This window comes from Pristis pectinata, chromosome 2, assembly GCF_009764475.1.
Source record: "Pristis pectinata isolate sPriPec2 chromosome 2, sPriPec2.1.pri, whole genome shotgun sequence".
Lineage (NCBI taxonomy): Eukaryota > Metazoa > Chordata > Chondrichthyes > Rhinopristiformes > Pristidae > Pristis > Pristis pectinata.
In genome coordinates, this window is record NC_067406.1 from 86378868 (window position 1) to 86403200 (window position 24333).

Below are 24333 nucleotides of genomic sequence, written 5' to 3' on the forward strand. Positions count from 1 at the left end.
TAAACTAGATTAATAATTTTGGGAACAAGAATTCAAAATGGCAAATTTAAAAATCTGGAAGTAAAAGTTAGTATTAATAAAGCTACATAGTTATGTAGTACTTGAATTTATTCTTTTATGTTCACAGGATCTAAAACCAAGCAACATAGTGGTAAAGTCAGACTGCACATTAAAAATCCTTGACTTTGGACTAGCAAGAACTGCTGGAACAAGCTTCATGATGACACCTTACGTAGTAACCCGATATTACAGAGCACCGGAAGTTATTCTGGGGATGGGGTACAAAGAAAATGGTGAGATTTTTACTTGACACTCACATTTCTTATTAGTGCTCATTTGTGTCATAGATAGAACATATGATTATATTTTGCATATTTTGAAGCATCCCATTAGATTGAAAATCTGGTGCATTTTTTTAAATGAAAGCTTTCTATTTATTAAAAAGCTACTTACCAATGGTTATGAAATGACATGATTATTTTAATGAAAGCAGCCCTTTGAATTCATTAGCACCACCAATAATGTGACTGAGGGCTGAAAAATACCATGCACTTGATGGACTAAATGGGCTGTTGCTGTGCCTGATGATTCTATGGCAATCTCACCTAACCAGCCTCTGTGTTCAATAACGATGCAACTCAAAAGAATGGTCATCCCCAATCAATCCTCTGATTGGCTGCTGCATGCCTTTGGGGCTGGTTCAACCAGATGGCTGGGAGGAGTTGCAGATTATTGAGAAATGGAGGAAATTACCTGATCAAAAAGTAGATCTCTGAAAGTTGTAGTTTAGTATCAAGCCTATATTGCCTTCCCAGTTGTTTGATTATGATGAGCACCATTGCCACCTTTGTTATTCATTTTTCTCTCAGGTTTAGTTCATCTTTTCTTACAGAGTAGGCAGAAAAGATGCTTCAATCTGTTCTTCAAAATTATGAAATGTGAAGAGTATAAAAATGCAAATTGTGGGGAAGAATGATAAGATCTGAAATTGCTTCTGTCTCTTCATCAACAACTCCAATATCATAACTAAATAATCCTTACATTAGCCTACTGTTAGTTAAGAGGCTAATTGTTTCCTATGCCTGCTGATTATTTTGAAATATTTAAAGCAGAATTAATATCTGAAATAAGTTATATCCTGATGTTTTTAGTTATCATTCTTGCCACTTGTAGGGAAGAAGTGTTTCTTGATTATTTTATATTGTTAAACATTCTAAGAATGACAGTCCTTACTCTTTGAAGGATACTTGATAACGTAATATTTCGACACAGAGACAATTCTCTTAATTTTAGCTGCTGTTTTCTCTAGAATTTTTTATAATTAATTTATTTTTAGGATGTGAGCGTCGCTGGCATGGCCAGCGTTTATTGCCCTTCTCTTATTGCCTTTGAGAAGGTAGTGGTGAGCTGCCTTTGGATTGCTGTAGTCCTTCTGATAAAGGTACTCCCACAGGGTTGTTGGATAGGAAATCCCAGGATTTAGGCTCAGCAATGATAAAGGACCGGCAGTATATTTCCAAGTCAGAATGAGATGCAGCTTGGAAGGAACGTGCAAGTGGTGATGTTCCCATTTGCCCGAAAACCATGTCATTCTCGGTAGTCGAGGTCATAGGTTTGGGAGGTGCTGTCAGAGTAGTTTAGGTGAGTACTGAAGGTACATATTGTAGTCAAAGTGACCGTATGATGGACAGAATGAACGTTTAGGGTTGTTGATGGGGTGCCAATGAGGTGGACTGCCTTGTCTTGGATGGTGTTGAGCTTGTTGTGACTTGTTGCAAGTGGAGAGTATTCTTTCAAGCTCATGTTGACCTGCACCTTGAAAATGATGGAAAAACTTCGGCGTGTCAAGGGGTGATTCACTGCCCACAGTGTACCAGCCTGACTTGCATTTGTAGCCACAGTATGTATGTGGCTGCTCAATGACGACTCCAAGGATGTTGATAGTGGGGTGCTCAGTAAAGCCATTGAGTATCATGGGTGGTTGTTAGACATTCTCTTGGAGATGGTCATTTTCTGGCACTTCAGAAATGTTACTTGCCACTTATCAATGCATGTCTGAATGTAGCCTAGGACTTGCTGTTGATAGCAATGAAATACTTCATTTGTTATGGGATTCACAATGGAATAAAATAGTGTGCAATTGCGGCAGGCATCCTAATTTCTGACTTTATAATGGAAGGAAGATCATTGATGAACCAGCTGAAGATGGTCGGGCCTTGAACATGCCCTGAAGAACTCATGCAGTGATGCAACACAGCTAAGATGGCTGACCTCCAACAACTACAATCACCTTCCTATGTGCAAACAATGACTTCTTTCATTGGAGTATTTACCTCTGATGCCCATTGACCTCAGTTTTACCATGGTTACTTGATGCCATACTCATTAAACTGCTGCCTTGATATCAAGGATAGTCACTGTCATCTCATCTCTCAAATTCAGCTCTTTGGTCTACGCTTGGACCAAGATTGCATTGATGTCTGGAGCCAAGTGGTGCTGGCAAAACCCATTATTAGGGAGATACCAGTGTTGTAATTGCACTGCAACAGCTTGGGTTGAGGTGGAGCTAGTTCATTACTAAAGCCAAAATGTTTTCTTGTACCATTGCTGTATACATGCTCTCAGCTGTTTCTTGATATCATATGAAGTGACTCAAATTGACTGAAGACTGACTTGTGTGATCGTGGTCAAGATGCATCAAAATGTTTACACCATGTACAAGTGGATGTGGCAGGACTGCAGAGCTTTGATCTGACTTGGTGATTGTGGATGCTCCTTGTGTTATTATGTGTTATTATGTTGTTACAATAAAGAACTACAGTTCCCAGTAGGCAATGCAAATGGTCACATGGGGAACAGGAAGTGGCTGTAAAAAGGGAGGGAAAGCAAGCTTGTCTGGTGTTGGTTAATAAAATGTTCAGATGTTAAACCCACGTGAAGTTTGTCTCTTGATGAATAACAAACATAACATGGTGTCAGAAGTTGGACTGAGGTCTGAATAGGGAGACTAGATGAATACTGTGTGCAATTGAGAAAGAGACCCAGTGAGTATGAAAGAAAAGCTGTAAGAAGATGGAGAAAAAGCTGGCCGGCGTGGTGAGGGAGCACTTTGTTCCTGAAGTTCAGCAGTCACCGGTTTTGCCAAGAGAGATTCAGGTGAGAGGCCGAGAGTTCCCGTTATGGATAAGCTAAGTCCTCCCATACCTATGCAGTTTACTGGCAATCTAAACAATAATTGGAAACGCTTCAAGCAGCGATTCAACATATATTTAGATGCTAGTGGAGCAGGAGGGAACGACGAAAAATTGAAAGCGTCTATTTTTCTGCACGTGATTGGCGAAGATGCTTTGGACATCTATAACAGCTTTCAAATTGATGAGATAGCTTTTGAGTTGGGCACTTTGATGAAAAGATTTGAGGAGTATTTTATCCCAAGTAAAAACATCACATTTGAGAGAGAATTTTTTTCCCGTGGCCAGAAACAAGGTGTTAGCTTCGACCAGTACTTAGCTGAGCTTCACACACTGAGTAAGTCTTGTGAATTTGGAGATTTGAGAAACTCACTAGTTAAAGACAAAATAGTTTGTGGAATTCCAGATAACGGACTCAGAGAAAGACTGTTACGTGAAAAACATTTGACCCTGGAAAAGGCAGTGAATATGTGTAGGTCAGCAGAAACCACACGAACACAAGCTAAGGAGCTGCACAAGGCAGACACAACAGTGCATGCTGTGAAAACAGAGAAGCAGCACACAAGGCATTTCTGAAAGCAACAGCAAAGCAAAGCGGAAGGCTCAAACAGCAAATGCAGCGGATGTGGAGGTAGACACATTCCAAAGATGTGCCCTGCTTATGGGAAGTCCTGCAATAGCTGTGGAAAGAAGACAAGAGAAAGGTGCACACAGTTGATGAGGAAATGGAGGAATTCTTTGTGGATTCTGTACAGACTGTGGCTGCTGGTAAAACAGAATGGATTGTTCCAGTAACTGTGAATGAGACAGTAATTCCATTCAAGCTTGACACTGGAGCTTAGGTGAATCTGTTATCCATGGATGATTATAAGACTCTCACAGTAAAGAGTAAGATTTGTCCTGTGAAGTTAAAAGTGACAGACTACACTGGAGAGAAAGTTCCAGTAAAAGGGGACTGTATGAGGACCTTTAAGCACAAGGGGAAGCACTTAAAATCACAGCTACTGATTGTTGAAAAGAGAGTACAGCCAATATTAGATCTGAGTGCATGTGAAAAGCTCAACCTAGTGAAAAGAGTTTTCATAGTAGCTTCAAATACCAAAGATGACTACATGTGGAAGAGTATGCAGATGTCTGTGAGGAGCTCAGATGCTTACCTAGCGTACACAAAATTCACATAGATGAGGCAGTGGCTCCTGTTGTCCATGCATGCAGGGAAGTTCCATTTCAACTTAGAGATAAACTTAGACAAGAACTAGCACGCATGGAATGGATAAATGTCATGCAGAAAATTGAAGAACCAACAGATTGGGTGAGTTCACTGGTCACTGTGCAAAAGAAAAATGGAGCATTGTGGGTATGTCTAGACCCAAGAGATCTCAATAAAGCCATCAAGAGAGAACATTTTAAATTGCCAACACGGGAGGAGATCATGTCCCGGTTTTCATGTGCCAAATAGTTTAGCAAGCTCGATGCATTGTCTGGGTTTTGGCAGATGCAGCTTGATGAAGCAAGTTTCACAGGGAAGATATCGCTATCTTTGGCTGCCATATGGGATCCTGTCCGCACCAAAAGTCTACCATAAAACCATCTACATGATTTTTGAAGGCATACCTGGTGTCGAGACCATGATGGATGACATCATCGTCTCGGGGTCCACAAAGGAGGAACATGATAGTCAACTGAGACAAGTGCTTGACGTGACAAGGAATGTCAAAGTGAAATTAAATAAAGAGAAATGTGAGTTTGGTGTGAAGACACTGACCTTCAAAGGAGATGTCATATCTGAAGAGGAATGAAGCCTGACCCAAGAAAGACGTCAGCCATTGAAAACATGGAGAGGCCCCAAAACAAAGAGGAGTTGAGACATGTCTTAGGGATGGTGGCTTACCTGACTAAGTTCATCCCTCGACTGTCAACAGTGTCAGCACCACTTAGGTCACTCCTTGAGCAACAAAATGAATGAATTTGGTCTCATGAGCGTTTCCAGATGTTGAAAAGGGTCCTAACTGAAGAGCCCTTGCTGAAGTTTTATGATCCGGAAAGGTGTATCAGGATACCGTATCAGCTGATGCATCCCAGCGCAGCCTTGGATCAGTACTACTGCAGCAGCATGATGGCACATGGCAGCCTGTGGCCTATGCATCAAGGGCTTTAACAAGTGCGGAGACCAACTATGCACAGATAGAGAAAGAGCTTCTGGCCAGTACATATGCATGTGAAAGGTTCCATCAGTACATCTATGGGCAAGCTATTGAAGTGGACACAGACCATAAACCATTGGTCTCAATTATGTCCAAACCACTGAATGACTGTCCCATGAGGATACAGCACATTGTTGATAAGGCTGCAAAAATATGTGAAGATGATTTACACACCGGGAAAATATATGTCTGCTGTTGATGCTCTGTCTCGAGCAGTCGACAAGACAGAAAGAGTGACCAACAGGCTAATGCAGATATACAGGCCTATGTTGACATGATTGTCACCTCTCTTCCAGTATCTCCGGATAGAACAGAGCAGATTAGGAAAGCAGCAGAGGCAGATGAAACAATGAAAGTACTCAAGGATACAATATGGAAAGGATGGCCAGCAGCAAAGGATGACTGTCCAATGTGTATTCGGGATTATTGGGCATGCAGAGCTGAACTGTCAGTAGTGAAAGATATGGTCTTCAAAGGGAACAGGTTTGTGATTCCAGTGTCACTACACAAGGAGATGCTCCAGAAGATACATGAAGGGCATCTTGCTGAGGAAAAATATAAACGTAGAGCACATGAAGTGATGTACTGGCCAAGAATGAACCAAGACATCAGCCGGACCACTGCTTCATGTGAAATATGCCTTACCTACAGACCAAAGCAGCAAGCAGAACCACTTACACCACACCCTGTACCAGACAGGCCATATTTCAAAGTTGGAGTGGATTTATTGGGAAGAGCCATATTGTAACAGACTACTTTTCCAATTACCCAGAGGCTGCGACACTGCAGTCAACGTCCAGCAAAGCAGTTATCATGTTCCTGAAAGCTGTGTTTGCGAGGCATGGAGTTCCATGTGATGTAGTATCAGATAATGGTCCACAATTTTCGAGCTGAGAATTTGAATCCTTTGCCAATGTTTGGGGGTTTCAACATATAACCTCAAGCCCACATCACTCAAAATGTAATGGCCTAGCAGAGAGTTCAGTTAAGGTGGTGAAGGGCCTCATGAAGAAAGTGCAAGATGGATGAGAGGATTTCCACAGAAGTCTAGTGATTTACAGAAGTGCGCCACTGCAGAAAGGCCTTTCACCAGCCCAAATGCTGATCGGTCGACACATATGTACTAACCTTCCAATACATGAAAACCTGTTGACAACTGAAGGAGCACACAAGGTCAAACAGGCTAAAGAGGAAGGGAAAGAAAAACAGAAACAGGATCATGAGAAGACAACGAAAAGCCTACCAGTCCTGAAGCCTGGGGATCAAGTGCGAATCCGAGATCGTGATTCTGGCACATGGTCCATGCAAGGAGTTGTGCAAGAGGAAGTAAATCCACATTCATACCTGATCCAGACGGAGCGAGGGACACCTCTGAGGAGGAACCGCGTGGATCTACGACCACAAGCTCCAACCCATGGCTGTGACCCGTCCCCTGTCAGTACACCAAAGGAGCCAGCATATGGAGAAAATGAACACATAGACCAGATTTTCCAGGAAAACACCAATAGTAATGCAGCAACTGAAAGCAACACGCCTGCGAAAACAAGTACCAGACCAAAAAGGACCATTAAACCACCTCAGGGACTGATTGAAAGCTGCTGAGTGGACAAGGGTTCTTAGCAGGTTTATAAGGACAAGGTCTTGTGTTTGTTTTTCTTTAAAGGGGGAAGATGTGTTATTATGTAGTTATAATAAAGAACTACAGTACCCAGTAGGCAATGCAAGGCATCACATGGGAGAACAGGGAGTGGCTGTAAAAAGGGAGGGAAAACAAGCCAGTCTGGTGTTGGTTAATAAAATGTTCAGATGATAAACCCACGTGAAGTTTGTCTCCTGATGAAGAACAAACATAACACTCCTTTTGCTTTTTAGCATGCATATAATCCATTGTTGCAGCTTCACCAAGTTGGTAGTTCAGTTTTACATATGCCAGATGTTGCTCCCAGCACAACCTTCTGCAACCCTCATTAAACTAGGGTTGATCCCTTGGCTTGATAATGGGGGATTGAGGAATATCCCAGGCTATGAGTTTATAAATTATGGTGGTGGTGTACAATCCTACTGCTGCTAACGATGATCTACAGTGCCTCATATGTGTCAGTTTCAAGCTGTGGGATGCATTCTAGGTCTATCCTGTCTTGCATGATTGTAGAACTACACAACATGATGTGAAAATGGGACTCACTGTGCAGCAGTCACTTCTACCAGTGCTATCATGGACAAATGCATCTGCCGCATGTGGATTGGGGAAGGCAAACATTGCTGTCCTCAGAAGAAATTTCAAGATTTGTGTGCTAATATGTAAATCTGGACTGTTTAGACTTTGAGGATGATCATCTTCAGTTATAAATATTCACAAAGTCCTGATGGCATGCAGGACTTACTTTGATTAGGTTTTTAAAACACAAATTATTTCTTTAATAACATGGAAATCTGATGATACCAATGCTTAAAGATGAAAATCTAGAAAAGCATGTGTAAAGAATAATGAAGGCAAAAATGTTTGAAAAATATTCTGGTGTTGTAAACCAGAAAAAAGGAAAATTTGCTGTTTTCTTTACAACTCATTGAATGAAACCTTTTTTAAGGTATGACCTGTATTTATATTACAAGAAATAGGGGAATTCTCTGCTAATGAACCATCAATGCCGCTGCCAAACTCTATTTTCTGTTTCCAGTCACTGCTTTATGTTCTACAGAAATATGTACAAAGTTTATACTCCATTAATTAAATCAGTATTTTGGTTGCACTCTGTCATAAATATAAACATCTATTAATTTTTGCACAGAATTTAGATCATCATTCCCTGTAGAGCTTGGCATCTCTCTATGATGGCACTTTGCATAGAAATGCCCAAGGTGGATTGAAATCTTCAAACTTTTTTTTATTTCCATTAAAATTTGGGTGTAGAGAGTAGAGTCTAGTTTTGGTACATTGTTTTCATTAACATCCTTTTGTGTTTTTTTTTCAGTTTCCAGCATATTGAGTACACATAAGCAGGGATGTGAATTAATTTTTAATTTTTCTGATCCCTAACTATGTTTTCCCATTTTATATGATGTTTATAATTCTAATTCTAATTCTTTTTTGTGTTACCACCCATTTTCTGAACTCGTAGTGGATATTTGGTCTGTTGGGTGCATTATGGGAGAAATGGTCCGCCACAAAATCCTTTTTCCAGGAAGGGACTGTATCCTTACGCTGCTTGCAGCAGCTGATCATTGTTTTTTTTGATGCACTTTAACTCCTTAAATCAGATGAGTGAAAAATAAATTGTAAGCGACCGTGTTCTTTTTATTATTGCACGTACATTTACGCAGTGCATCTGTCATTAGATCATTTGATATTAGAATTGCTTCTTCAAAGAAAACATTTAATATTTGGTGCAGAAATGTGGCAAGATATTTCACAATCTTGTTTTTGACATTCATTTGAATAAGTGTTGATTAATTATTCTGTACTCAGAACTGCTAATAATCTAAAAATGTTTAGGAGCACTCTCCCTTGTACTTCAGATTAAAGAGCTGCAGAATAATTTTGAGAGGAGTCATAGTTTAGAATCTGCAGACGATAGAAAGCTTTTTTCCCCAAAGAATCTTTGTTTTCCACAAAACTATTATTTTTGTAATTTGCATGATTGCTCACCATCAAATTCTTCTGACAAAGACACAAAAGCATTTCTTGCTTTTCACATCATCTTAAATTGAATGTTTTGTAGAGTTTGCATTGAACTATTTTAAAAATTGATAGTTTACTTCAATGGGATTGCTTTCCTCTCAGGTATCAGGATACCCCACAAAAGAACTGAAGATATTTTTAAAACCGAGGATTCTATTTTCAGAAAACTGCTTCTGACAGTGGTTATTTCCAAGACCTTATAACATTTCTGTGCATGAGGTGTTTACATGTTGTACTTGATTTTAGCAGTTCTACAGTCTGCTTGGATTTATCAAAGGAAAGATCTACAACAGGAGTGCAGTGTGAAAATACTCATCCATGGAAATTATAATATAATTTAGTACTAGAAATAAATGAACTCAATGAATTATTATGTTTAGAGTCTGTGAGGTCCTGCATTTTTCAGACTTTTAAATATGTTGCTAGAAATATGAGATACACTTTGATATGGTTGCCCTTTTATTATCCACCCATTATCACGTTTCTATTGTTCACAACTTGTTCTATGCTTCTTCTGCACAGACTCAGTCACTTTTGATAACTTTTTCTTCCACAGATGTGACTATATCCTCCTGACTCAATTTGTTATGTTTCAAATTGTTTCTGTATCATTTTGTTCCAACTGCATGGTAATGGCTACCTTGACAACTTTGGTCTGCATTTTATGACAAACATTTCCACTTTTCTCTCCAACTCCCCCTCTCTGCAACTTCAAACCCACTTGTTTTCTCACTTTTCCAGTTTTGATGAAAGGCCTGTCACCCAAAGCATTGACTGTTTCTCACACCACTGATCCTGGAAATCTGAGATAAAGCATCAAATGCTGGAAATGTTCAGCAGGTGTAGAAGGATCTGATGAAAGGATCTCAATCTGAAATGTTAACTCTCCGTGAATGCTGTCTGCCCCATTGAGCATTTCCAGCATTTTCTGCTCTATTTCATCAATAACCTTGCTCCTTCATAAGATCTGAAATGGGGATATTCATGATTGATTGTGCGACTCAGCTCCTGACTTTTCACAACACTTCCAGCTTCCGTAAGATAGAAGCCAGGAGTGTGATGGAATATTCTCCAGGTGATTACGTGACTATTAGCTGCAACAAAACTCAAGAAACTCAACATGATCCAGGTCAAAGCAGCCCAAAACCCTAAACATTTATTGCCTCCACCATGGGCATCATGGCTGCTCTGTGTATCATCAGCAAAATGCTCACCTGGACTGTTCTTCCCACTTCTTTGACCTCGACCACCTAGAAGGACAGGCCAGCAGGTGGATGGGAACATCACCATTGCAGTTTTCCCTCCAAGTTGCACATTGAATTGGAAATATAACGCCAGTCCTTCATTGTTGCTGGGTCTAAATCCTGGAACTTCCTACCAAACAGCATTGTTAAGAGTGCCTTCACCAGAATAACAGCAGCAGTTCATGAAACTGGCTCACTACCACCCTTTGGTCATGTTGGTGATGCCCATATGAATTAAAATCTATTCACAATGAAACAGCCATTAGATTACCAGCTCATTTTTAAACATTTCTAATCTCCTCCAACAGAAATATACTGTGTGTGCTTTATTTGTACTGCAGCAACACACACATCAATAGCATCTCCTAAATCTACAAGCTCTCCAACATGAAGGGTGAGACAAGCAGGTGCATGGGAACATCCCCACCTGCAGATTCACTTTAAGTCAAACCCTATCCAGACATGAACATCCTGCCACCATTGACTGGATCCTGGCTCACCACCATCTGCTCAAGAACAACCTGCCTGGGCAATAAATGAAACCTTGCCAAATGCTCACATCCCATGTATGGATGAGTGAAACACACAGCCAATTTACACGCTGCAGGTTTTTATTTACGCAAGGAAAACTGATGCGTTATTTGCACCTATTGGCTTAAATGAAAATCACATTTTTTAAGTATAATAAGTTTTAAAAATAGCTTCCCATACTCCTCCCTCCTGGATTCAGCAAATAACCAGGGGCTGCAAGTCCTGACTGCACCAGAAGGCTCCCTCTTGGCCCTAAGGTCAACTTCTATGCCATCATTATAACAAGGGGTTTTGAATGGTCATAAGCATTACCATATTAAAAAGGTAATTTCTTGAATTTTCCCTATTCAAAAAAGGTAGTAAGGATAGTCCAGGGAATTACAGACCAGTGAGCCTTACGTCTGTGGTGGGTAAGCTGTTAGAAAGGATTCTAAGGATCTCTGAGCATTCAGAGAATCATGGACTGATTAGGGACAGCCAGCATGGCTTCGTGAAGGGAAGATCTTGCCTCACAAGCCTGATAGTGTTCTTTGAGGAGGTGACCAGGCAGATTGATAAGGGTAGTGCAGTAGATGTGGTCTACATGGATTTTAGTAAGGTGTTTGACAAGGTTCCACATGGTAGGCTTCTTCAGAAGGTCAGAGGCCAAGGGATCCAGAGAGGTTTGGCTGTGTGGATTCAGAATTGGCTTGTCTGTAGAAAGCAGAGGGTTGTGTAGGATGGAGTGCATTCGGATTGGAGGGCTGTGACTAGTAGTGTCCCGCAGGGATCAGTTCTGGGACCTCTACTTTTTGTGATATTTATTAATTACTTAGATGAGGGGGTGGAAGGCTGGGTTAGCAAGTTTGCAGATGACACAAAGATCGGTGGTGGTGTAGATAGTGTGGAGGGCTGTCGAAGCTTACAGAGTGATATTGATAGGATGCAGAGCTGGGCTGAGAAGTGGCAGATCGAGTTCAATCTGGAGAAGTGTGAGGTGGTACACTTTGGAAGGACAAACTCCAAGACGGAGTACAAGGTTAATGGTAGGATTCTGGGCAGTATGGAGGAGCGGAGGGATCTGGGGGTTCATATCCACAGATCACTGAAAGTTGCCTCATAGGTGGATAGGGTAGTTAAGAAAGCTTATGGGATGTTAGCTTTCATAAATCGTGGGATTGAGTTTAAGAGCCACGAAGTAATGATGCAGCTTTACAAAACTCTGGTTAGACCACACTTAGAGTACTGTGTCCAGTTCTGGTCACCTCATTATAGGAAGGATGTGGAGGCGTTGGAGAGGGTGCAGAGGAGATTTACCAGGATGCTGCCTGGATTAGAGAGTATGGATTATGAGGAGAGACTAAGGGAGCTAGGGCTTTACTCATTGGAGAGAAGGAGGATGAGGGAAGACATGATAGAGGTATACAAAATATTAAGAGGAATAGATAGAATGGACAGCCAGCGCCTCTTTGCCAGGGCACCAATGCTCAATACAAGAGGGTATGGCTTTAAGGTAACAGGTGGGAAGTTCAAGGGAGATGTGAGAGGGAGGTTTTTCACCCAGAGAGTGGTTGGTGCATGGAATGCACTGCCTGGGGTGGTCGTGGAGGCTGATACGTTGGTCGGGTTCAAGAGATTGTTAGATAAGCATATGGAGGAATTTAAAGTAGAGGGATATGTGGGAGGAAGGGGTTAGATAGTCTTAGGTGTGGTTTGAAGGTCGGCACAACATGGTGGGCCTAAGGGCCTGTATTGTACTGTATTGTTCTATGGTTCTATGATAATGAAAATAAATCTGATGTTCTGCTGTATGTAAGCTTCCCTTTCCCCTCATCTCAAAGCTGTGCCTCAGCTGCCTATTCCCAGTCAAGGGAAGCTATTATGATTAAAATCAGCCCCACAAAGGTGTTGGAATAAAACAATGTGATTTTTCAGTGTTCATAACTGGAACAAACAATTGGGCCAAATGAATACACAGCTTTATATTACAACTCACTAAAAGACCAAATTAATAATAAACACAGAAGATCCTGGAAATACTCAGGAGGTCAGGCAGCATCTGCAAAGAGAGAACCGGAGTTAAAGTTTTAGATTGATGACCTGAAATAAACTATAATCCAAACTGGGAGCCAGAGTTACAAGCGGGAAACCAGCCCGATGGAAAGTCATGGCCTGGAACGTTAACCCCATTTTCATCTCCACAGACACTGCCTGACCTCCTGAGGATGTTCAGTATTTTGAGCATTTATTTTAGATTTCCAGCATCTGCAGTATTTTGCTCAAAGGCTGGACGGCTGCAGGGTGGTGACTGGACGAGCTAGGTTTGAGAAAGGGAGTTGGGGGGGGAAGAGTTACAGAGTTACGGATGTGCAGGAGGGGAGAGCGGGAGAGAGAACTGATGAAAGAAGGATTTGGAAGGAGAGGGGAAGGGGGGACAGAGAGACAAATAATAGGGAGGAGAAGAGTGTGAGACAGTGGAAGGAAAGAGAGAAGGGAGGGAGAGTGATTAGGATCAGAGGCAGAGAAAAGGGAAGATAAAGGGGGAGTCAGGGAAAAGGAGGGGAAAGAAATGTTTAGATGCAGAGTGAGCTCCTAATCTTGCCCAGGTAAGTTGTCTGGACAAGATGCATGGACATGTTTCCTTTGACTGAAAGCCAAAGGTTGAGCTATGGATTTTGTCTCAGGACAGTGTCATTTCATGTTAATTTCCCAATACCAGGAATGGTGATAATCGGCTCCACTCAGGTCTGACTCTGAATCAGTCAGAGAGATCCAGGTAGAAAACAAGGGGCAGTCAAGCCCAAACCTGCCTACCCAGCCTCTTCGTTTTTCTCTTCCAGTTCCTTGTCGCTCTGCACAGGCTCCGCGCTCCTCCCTCATTTGCAGTTTTTTACCCAAGAGAAGTCTGTTCATGCGAGATTAGCAATAACCAAGCCGTTTGATAATAAGCATCAGCAGTGGTGGGTGAAAGAAATCAGAGCTGGGAGAGGTCTGGGAGTTGTAGGACTGGAGGTTACATAGATGAGGAGGGGCAATCCCAAAGAAGGGTCTGAACAGTTTGAGAATTTTAGATTACTTCAATGAATTTTAAATTACATCTATGGACTATTCACGGATATTAGTTTTCTATTGTTTAACAGTGCAATTAAATTCACAACTAATTTGTGACTTTTTAATTGTGATTTGTTTAACTGCTCATCAACACAAATTTTTAAACAAATATCATTAAATTGGAACATAAGAGATATGTAGCCACTGTAGTTTTCACTAAGAGACTAATCAAAGGATCAACGTGGAAAATAAAGACGGAATATGAGTAGCAGAGAAGAGATTCAAACATTAAGTCGCAAGATATTTGGAAAGTCAGTTTCTTCTAGATCCACGTCATGGTATTCTTGTTCCTCATCAATTTTATATTCCTCCAAACTTTATGTGAAAATTCTGTGTCTAGCTTATTCAATTATTGTTTGCAGTTTCTTTACCCCTTTTCTAACCTACAAATCATGTATATGCTCACATCCCACACACAGTTTCCATATAGCTAGATACTGAGATCAACTTACAACATTTCCAGGGATCAAACCAATACCACCCATCCAAACTCCCACAACTTTTCTTTTAGAAGCCACTTTATATGAGTTAATGGATATTATCACAAGCACTTGTGTGATCTTTTGTGATCTCAGTAAGAGCCAGAATAACATGGTTAAGTGCAAAAAAGCTACTAACTGAGAAAGGAAAAAATGCATAGTAATGATGCCCTTCATAAATTTTACATTAACTATTAAATGTAACTTTCTATGAGTAAGCAGAAAAGAATAAATATTCTTGAGAACCGTAGAAAATTATTCTTACAGGAATACGTTTCCTTTTCTCGCTATTCACAGAGGTTAACTGGGTTGAGTGTTAGTCACTTTTTAATGTGAACCAGGCAACAATTAACAATGCATCCCCCCAAAAAAGGGCCAAGCCATTTTAAATACCTCCAAAATAGCAGGTAGTCAAAAAGATATTCAATTTAATCCTACCAGATATATACTTAAATTGTTCCATGCACTTGATAAGTGGGACAATTACTGCATCAATTATATTAGGAAGAAAACTGTGATAGAGGAAAGGTGCAGGTTTCTTTCTGAATTTTGGATGGAAGTGCTATTTTTACTGCATCTTTTATATAAGGAAAACTTGATATCAGTCACATATATGAGATTTATTGCCATAATGTTTTATAATGTTCTTGAGGTCCATTTACAAACAATATTTAATACTTATCTATTCTACATTCTTTAACAATTGTACCACTGTACCACTGTATGAATTGTCCTACCAATTTCCGTCCTTGAGGATGTCGAAATTTCTCCAACTTTCCTATATAGCTGAATCTTTGACCCTATCAGCATTATTTTCCTCTACACCGCCTCCAGCATGTGTATGTTCTTTTCTATTTATTTATCTGTTTGTTTATTTACCCTTTATTCATTTTTTGGGATGTGACATTTGCAGGTCAGCTTTTATTGCTCTAATTGCCTGTGAGAAGCTGCTCTCTTGAACTACTGCAGTAGTGAAGGTATTCCCATTGTTCTGTTGGATAAAGAGTTCCAGGATGTAGATTCAGCAATGATCAAGACCTGCAACACATTTCCAAATCAAAATATTTATGATTCAGTGGGGAACCTGCAAGTGGTGGTGTTCCTATGTGCCTGCTGCCCTTGTTCTTCTTGATGGTACCTGCCGTGAGTTTGGGGATGCTACCAGAATAACCTGGGAAGGTACCTGTAGTGTATTTTGCAGATGGTACATTCTGCAGCAACTGTGTGCCAATGATGGAGGATGGGGTATCAGTCAAGTGGGCTGCTTCGTCCTGGACGATGTTGAGCTTCTTGAGAGCTGCCCTCTTGTGAAATTGTGCTCACTGATAAGGTTAGGGTCTGAGTAGGACATGATTTCCTCTGAAATGTTGATTCTTGTGCTTGGCTAAATCTATTTGTTTTGTTTATTGGTGCTGTGCAGTTCCAGCTGTGTTGAACTGCATTTCTTTAATCATCCTCATCTTTCTTGAGTTAATGCAGAACCTGTTTTGCCCACTTGCATGTTCAATCAGATAGATTCCATAGACTACCCGGGCTGCCTTGTTAGTTGTAGTATCTTCATTTCCCCACTTCATGATTTGAAAAGTTGACCAGTTTGACTTAGCTCCTGAAACCAAGTGATTCATGTAATTATGGATGTGGTGGTGGACCAACATACATCCCTGGAATCATCCTCTCCCTCAGCATTACCAATGCTAATGTCCATTGCTTCCATCTATTCTCTTAGCTTCTTCTTCATTTTCAGGCTTTCCTTTCAGCCAACACTCCCTTAAGCTTAAACTGGAGTCTCTAACTTGCAATTTTTGCAAAGGCTTTGGGTATATTTTGTTCATGGGCCAGGAAATGAAGATCAGGAGAACCCAGGAAGGATCTTACTTCATACCATATTATAGTGGACTGAGATCTCCTAAGTTCATTGACGTTTTGTTTATGTACTAATGAGAAATCTGTCATTCATACAATAACATTCAGAACATTTGGTTTACTGGGCCTATTTATCTTTCTTCTTGTGCTATAATATTTATGATTTAGAACTTGATAAAAAAAATTAATGAAAAGAACTGTCAAAATATTACCTACATATAGATTTCACACACTTCATTTTTCAACAAAGAACTTAAGTTTTAAATGGTGCCTTTCACATCCTCTCTCTGGACAGGACATGGGTGTCACCAGGTCACTCTATCCAAGAAACACTTGTGAAACAACACAAATTACGTCTAAGGTGTCCTGACAGTTGCAGCAGCCTTAGTTCCTGAATTTGACTTGTGTTCAGGATGTCCCAAGGTGCTCTACAGCAATGAATCTTACTCATATGTAGTAAATTATGCAATAGGAAATGCAGCAATAAATTTTCAGACAGCAAGAGCCTACAAGTAATGACTAGATGATCTGACAATAATGTTGATTGAAAGATAAATATGGAGACTATTCCAAGAGATCCATGAGATCTTTTGTATCCTCCTGAGAAGGCAGGTGGTCTTAGTTTAACATGTCATCTGAAATATAGCATCCCTGAGTATCTACCCCACCCTCAGTCCTTTCTATGAAGGGTCAGCCTCGTTTCTAGAGAGACATTTAGCTTGATAGCTTCTGATTCAAAGGGTAAAATGTGCTACCAGGACTGAACTAAGACTAGCTCAAACTATCAGTCATGCTTTAGCTGTCTCAGCTCAATATATGAATAGGTTAGAGAATCAGGTGAAACACTTAATTTAACAAATAATGTTGCTTTGATATCAGGGAAATATATCTGAATTAAAAATATAGAATCTTTTCTGTTCAGGAAGTGTTTTAGTGATCTGTGCTTTCAAATTCCCCAGTAAATGATAGTTCAGTATAGAAGAAGCTACCTGAGAAAGGCCAGTCTGTGTACTTGAAAAGTAAAAAAAATGCAAATGCTGGAAATCTGAAATAATGTTGGAAATACTCAGCAAGTTAAGCAACACACTTGAAGAGAGAAATTGAGTTACCATTTCAGGTTGATGGCTTTTCATCAGAACAAGGAGAACATAGAAAACAGTCATGTGTTGAGTTGCAGAGAATGGGAAATATCTGTGATAGGGTGGAGACTAATAGAGACTGAATGGCACAAGTGATGGTGGTAGTGCTGCTCTGAGAAAGGGTGGTGAAGGCTTGTTAATCACAGTAAATCTGTCTGAAGGAGAGATCATACCTTGCTCACCCTCATTGGTTTCTCTTTACTTTTTGTTTTTGATAAGCATTGACCCTCCTCCAGACAGATATGCTGTGGTTAATAAGCCCTTACAACCCTCTCCCAACATCACTTGTATTATTCACTCCCTCTTGGTTTCCACCCTGTCCTAGAATTTCCCCTAGTTCTCTCATCACCACTCTCCACTCTTCTGAAAACACATTTGACTTCTAAAGTTTTTTCATTCTGATGAAAGGTCATGGACCTGAAATGTTAATTCTGTTTCACGCTTCATAGACGCTGCCTGACCTCCTGAGTAATTCCACCATTTTCTGTTTTTATTTCAGTCACATGCAATTTGACCTGAAGTAGGTGGGGACATTTTCGGCCCTTGCAGATTGAGAAGTAATCTGGCAGAGTAGATAAACTGCCCAGTAAAGATCCCATCGAAAACTAATCTCTTTGATTGCAATGTAATAAAAACCCAGTGGGTCCTACCCAGGGTGAACTTCATCAGATTAGCATCCAGGCAGGCAAAGGGAAATTTTACCCAGGTGGGTCGAGATTTTTTTTGGTAGTTGAAATGCTTTCTTCCAAAGTTTGGACAATACCTGCTCCATTTAACATCATTTGTACTCCTTTTCTGCTTTCTAAACATTCATCTACAAAAAGTAGCCAATTATGACATTTACCTGTTCACACTGGAGCTCTCCAGAAGGTGTTAATTGATTGATTCAAATGCCACTGCCCCAGTATCCATTATAATTTTTAGTGGCGCATTCATTTACAAGGAACTGTGACGGATCCAACAGAAATATCTGAACAGAATCCTCCAAGGCTCAACACTTCAATCAATACACTCACAAGCAATAGAAGCATTGAATGCTTATTTAAATGTCATTTCTGAATATTGTATTAAGTAGATTGAGATCTGAATAGCTATTGTATCCATTCAGTTTCATTAATCTGGAAAAATGGCTTTCCAACAAATGCAGATTTCTTATTTATCTGCAGTTTGCAAATGGAAACATAACTGTCCTATGACAATATGAACTTATTGCCATATTTTTTCTTAACAATTATTATCTCTTGTAAAAGCTTTTTTTTTCCATTTGTGCCATTATTGCAATATCTTGGCATGTTTAAAAATCTTGAGTCCATTTAATGGAGAAAAATTCTGAAAACTGATTTTATTATTGGCATATGTAGCCAACCACACAAGCCAAGCTTTGCCTTTGCCTTTTGAACACCAGAGGGCAGCTGCAGCCAGTCAAAGGAAATACAGTCTCTGCTTGCAACAGGGGATAAGATTCCCGTTGATTATCTCCATTAATATTTCAGAAGTGGGAGGGACTGCTTGAGCGATGTGTTTACAAACTGCTTTTAACAACTTTTCCTCAGTTGTAATATCTCTGGAATTGCATGGAATTGTGCATTACTATTATTCTATATCCATCTCCCAGTCCTACATATCGATCTGCTTATAGTTTTATCAATCCTTACAATCTGAATAACATTTCAAACATTAAAAAAGCATTAAAACAAAAAAACACAAAACTTATTTTTAAAATTAATAATTCTAGCCTTTCCCTTATTATTATCTTAACTTCTCACCTGTGTCATTGAAAGCCTTCATTGTAACTTACAGCAGGAAGGGGACCTCTTGTCAAATTAATCTTGATTGCTAGCATGCCATTTTACCCTTTCAAGAATGCAGTGGCTTGTGCCTTAAATGAGTAAAATAAGTCCTTGCTCAGAAAGATAGCACAGAAAAATAAAGGATTTTTATTAAGAACATTATTGCAAGACATTATTGCTGAATTAATTGATCTCCCACTCCCCCTCCCCCAAATATATCACAACAATTTGTAAACCTGACTCATTTGAAATGAAACTAAATTAAACCCAATGTGAAAGAAAATTATAGTGCATGTGTGGTCAGGTCAGAATAGCTGTTAATAATTATCTATTAGATATTACCCAGCAGAGGAATATGTCCTCATCCTAACTATTAAAGCTATAACGTGATATCTCTATTGTTTCTCAGGGCTTATTAATTAATTCTATCTGTTCATCTTACAGCTTGTGCTGATTAGAGTTTGCCAGTCAGAAATGTTCTCATTAAAAATGAAAGGGAAGTGATTTGAAAATCAGTAGAACTGATTTCAATGAAACCAAGTGCTGCATTTACAGCTAGTTTAGAACATTTGGGAAGTGTATTTATAACCTTGTTGAAATTAAGGGTTGAACAATACAGGTACCATTGAATTTGAAAGAGTTATAAAAACGTTTGGACTATAATTAGGCTAGAAGGTGTCATAACCACAGGGGTGTGAATTCCTAGAGTCAGAGGAGCATAAAGAGTTATACAGCATGGAAACAGGCCTTTGGCTCAACTCATCCATGATGACCAATGTGCCTTTCTGAGCTAGTCCCTTTTGCCTGCATTGGGCTCGTATCCATCTAAACTTTTCCTATCCATGAACCTATCCAAATGTCTTTTAAAAATTGTAATTGTACATGCCTCTACCACTTCCTCTCGCAGCTCATTCCATATACCCAGCCCCCTCTTGTGTGAAAAATTTGTTACTCGGGTCCCCTTTAAGTCTTTCCCCTCTCACCTTAAACCTATGCCCTCTAGTTTTAGACCCACCTATCCTGGGAAAAAGACTGTGACCATCCACCTTGCCTCTTCCTATTGTGATTTTATAAACCTCTATGTGGTCCTCCCTCAGCCTCCTTTGCTCCAGGGAAAACAGTCCGAGCCTATCCAGTCTCTCCTTATGACTCAAGCCCTTCAGTCCTGGCAACATCCTTGTGAATCTTTTCTGCACCCTCTCTGGCTTAATCACATCCCTCCTCTAATATGGTGACTGCACACAATATTCCAGGTGCGGTCTCACCACATCTTGTACAGTTGTAACATAACGTCCCAACTCTTGTACTCAGTGCCCCGTCTGATGAAACCATACGCATTCTTCACCATCTTGTCTACCTGTGTCACCACCTTCAAGGAAGTACATACTTGTACCCTGGCGTCTCTCTGTTCTACTGCACTGCCCAGGGCCCTGTCGTTCACTGTGTATGTTCGGCCCTGGTTTTAGTTCCCAAAGTGCATCACTTTGCATTTGTTTGAGTTAAATTGCATCTGCCATTCCTTTGCCCACTTTCCCAGTTAATCTAGATCCTGTTGTAACCTTAGACAAGATCACAAGACAAGGAAGCAGAAGTAGGCCATTTGGTCCTTCGAGTCTGCTCCAAAGAAAAGGGAAAAAAGAAAAAGGAATGAGAAATTTGGTGGGGGGGGGGGACAAAAAAAAACAACCTTCTTCACTGTCCACAACACCAGCAATCTTGGTGTCATCTGCAAGCTCACTGATCATGCCATCTACATACTCATCCAAATCATTAATATATATGACAAATAGGGGACAAACAACAGTGATCGCTCTGGCACGCCACTGGCCACAGGCCTCTGATCTGAAATACGACCCTTTGCTATTACCCTTTGACTCCTACCACCAAATCAATTTTGTTTCCAATTGGCTAGCTCATTCAGGATCCCATGTGATATTGTCTTGGGGACCAATCTACCCCATGGTACCTTGTCAAAAGCCTTGCTGAAGTCCATGTAGACAATGCTGTCTGCCCTGCCCTTTGTCAATCTTTCATCTTATTTAGCTGAGGCACTAGCCTTGCTTCTCCTCCTAAGGATGTCAGTTCTTTTTGAAAATTACTGGCAAAAGGGTTGCTAAGAACAAATTTCTCAAGGTTTCAGCACATGTGCCTGAGATCACATCTATTGTTAATTTTACAAGTAAATAGAAGTACAAAATCACAGTTCTAATATGGGCACTCATCTGTGAATAGTTTACATTTGAATAAATCAAAACATGATTTCCCTTCATCCAAATATATGGGTGAACAAACCGCGGCCTGAGGGCAACCCTGGCACAATTTCTATCTGGTGCTTAAATTTCTTATTTGTGTTTCCTACTTGTGGGCCTGAACATTTGGAGAATACTGGTTTGAATTTTGTTGGTGGATAAGTTAATAATCAAAAGAGCATGCACTTCTGTCAATATCAATAAATACAATACATGCAAATGATGGTGACATGGATTGTAATTTTATTGAGGATCCATTATAAAACCCTGTGCAGCATAACTAGATAAAAAAAGAGCGCACGCCCGTGCCAACAGAGGGAAAGTCATGGGTGTGCACCTCTGAATTACTGACCCCTGCTTACAACATACAAGGTTTGGCTCTGGGATCAAAATTTCTGTTTTCATGTCTACTTCACCACCCAGGATATTTTGCTGTTTTAACATCACCAGGTGTGAATCATGATTGATTTCTTAGCTCTGTCACTTTATTATTTGGGACAAGCGTGTGAAGGATTTTTAAAACATTTCAGCTGACAACATAATTTTAAGAATCTGACTCAATAGGAAGGACATGGCGAAGATTTATAAGAGGAAAGTTGTAAACTAGAGCTTATCACTGACAAAGGTGCATCCTGTTGATTAAAATTATATATGCCTGAACATTATAATAAGTGTTATTATTTAGAGAGGTGTAAGATGCTTGCTGCCTAATTTACTAAGATAGGAATAGTGGATAGGATTAAGAAGTCAAAGTCAAAAGTTGAGTTTATTGTCATTTGCACAAGTACATGTATGCACAGGTGCAGTGAAAAATTTGCAGCAGCATCACAGGCACATATATAAACAGCATTCACAAGAAAAAACATAAATTAAACATAAATTATACACAATTTTTACAAGAAAGAACACAATTAGAACTAAACAAGGTCCATTTTAGTGCAAAGTGTTCATATTGTTGGTAAACTGTTGTGATTAGGTTTGTGCAGGTTGATTCAATAACCGAAGGGTTGAAGGGAAGTAGCTGTTCTTGAACCTGATGGGTTTTTTTTGGTCAGTGCCTGAAGCGGAAAATACACCATGGAGACAACTGTTGGTTGTGTGTTAAGGCCAGAGTCAAATGCAGGTACCTTATAGAGTAAGTATTTATTGATTGTAGGGGGAGGGGAAGGTACATTAATTGAAACTAAAGTAGAAAAGAATATAATGGTAGTTTAACTGCTCAAACAGCACCATGGTGTGCAGATCCTGAAGGGTAGGAGAAGTTTAAGTAGCAAATGTGAACACAAGCACTAACCAGGACTGATCCCCATCTAAGGTCAGAGCTGGAGAATTTGATACAATAGGATGAAGAAAGAGAGTAATTTTTTTGTGCAGGAGTTTCAAAGGGCATTCGGATCACTGAGTTATGAGTCTGTGGGTGATGGAGTGACGACTCCACGGCTCAGGGGAGACAAGCTGGAACACCAAAATACTGACCCACTCACTTTAAAGCACGAGCTGCTTGTGAGAAGGAGGAAGACTCTGGACAAGTTGATTATATTCCCAGCTATAACCTTGGTGATGGACTTAATCTGGAAGTTATCTAAAGTAACAGCGTAAGACAAAGTTTTAAAAAAATGATATGGGAGAAACAAATTTATTAAAAGTAGACCAGTCTCCAGGACCTGACATTGGTGCTTTAACAGAAGTAAGTAAATAAATTGTTGATGCTTTAGACATTCCAAAACTTTCTTCAATCGGGACTTCCCTCTTGGATTGTAAAATTACCTATGTCACTCCATCTTTAAGGAACATTAATAGAGATAATTGCAGGGTTATGTTATGCCACTTGAGCATGGTTGGTAGATTATGTTATTAGGTATCGAATTACTGAGCATTCAGATAACTAGGAGTCAATTAAAAAGAACCAGCATGTTTTTAAAGGATAATGAAAATTTGCCTAATGAAAATAGGTGATTTTATTTTTTGACATGCTAGTAAACATGATAGACAAGAAAATTCCTATGGATATTTTTTATATGAACTTCCTCTTGGCTAGGGGCTCCATACAAAAACCTATTAGTAAAAGTGAGGATGCATGGAATTGGAGGCTACAGATGGTCTTGAGCATGGAGCTGTTAGGAGGCAGGAGGCAGAGATTAGGGATGATCAGTATATACTCAAACTGGCAAGATGTACATGTGATGTAGCTTAGTGTTATGGTATGGGGCTGTAACTTTTCATTACATTAATGACTTAAATGAAGGAACTGAGAGAGGTGTACGTTTAAGTTTGCTGATGGCATTTTATGAGGTGTCACAATAAATAGTGCAGATGGGTCATTTATAGGTTACGAGTGGGTACAATTATGACAAATAGAGCTTGTTCTGGGATGGTGTGTGTTGAACCTGGAAATGTCAGAACAGGAACATTTCTAAATGGTGCAAAGCTGGAAACTGAAGATGAACAGGAACATTTAAGTGTGCAGCTATTGAAATCAATAAAATATAGAGCAATAGTGCAAAAAATTAATTTAAAAGGCCAATGAAGGCTCAAGAGAAGGGAGTGGGATGAAGATCATGGTCTACCAGTACAGAGCTCTGATCAGGCTCCACTGGACACCTTAGGGAGGATAGGGAGCAGTGCAGACTCAACCAGAGTGAATACAAACCATCATGTCAAATTTGTGGGCTTGCATGGACTAGGCATGTATTCTCTGGAATATAGAAGTTTGATGCCTGATTTCAAATGAGATAATCAAAAAGATAAAATGCTCTTTTGGGTAGATACAGAGAAACTACTCATTCTTGTGGGAGAGTCCTGAAACAAAATTTGAGCAAGGCCACTCAGGGGTGATGTCAGGATTGACTTCTTCACATGTGAGAGTGGAAATCC

The 24333-nt window shown here is 40.0% G+C and overlaps 1 protein-coding gene across 1 annotated transcript in view; it reads left to right on the forward strand.

The window, feature by feature from the left end:
* The window catches only part of LOC127581990 (mitogen-activated protein kinase 10-like), a 200465-nt gene that overhangs the window by 129033 nt on the left and 47099 nt on the right, over positions 1-24333 (forward strand). Inside the window, 1 exon segment of the mRNA XM_052036874.1 lies at positions 128-293. Coding sequence (XP_051892834.1) covers positions 128-293 — 166 coding nt within the window.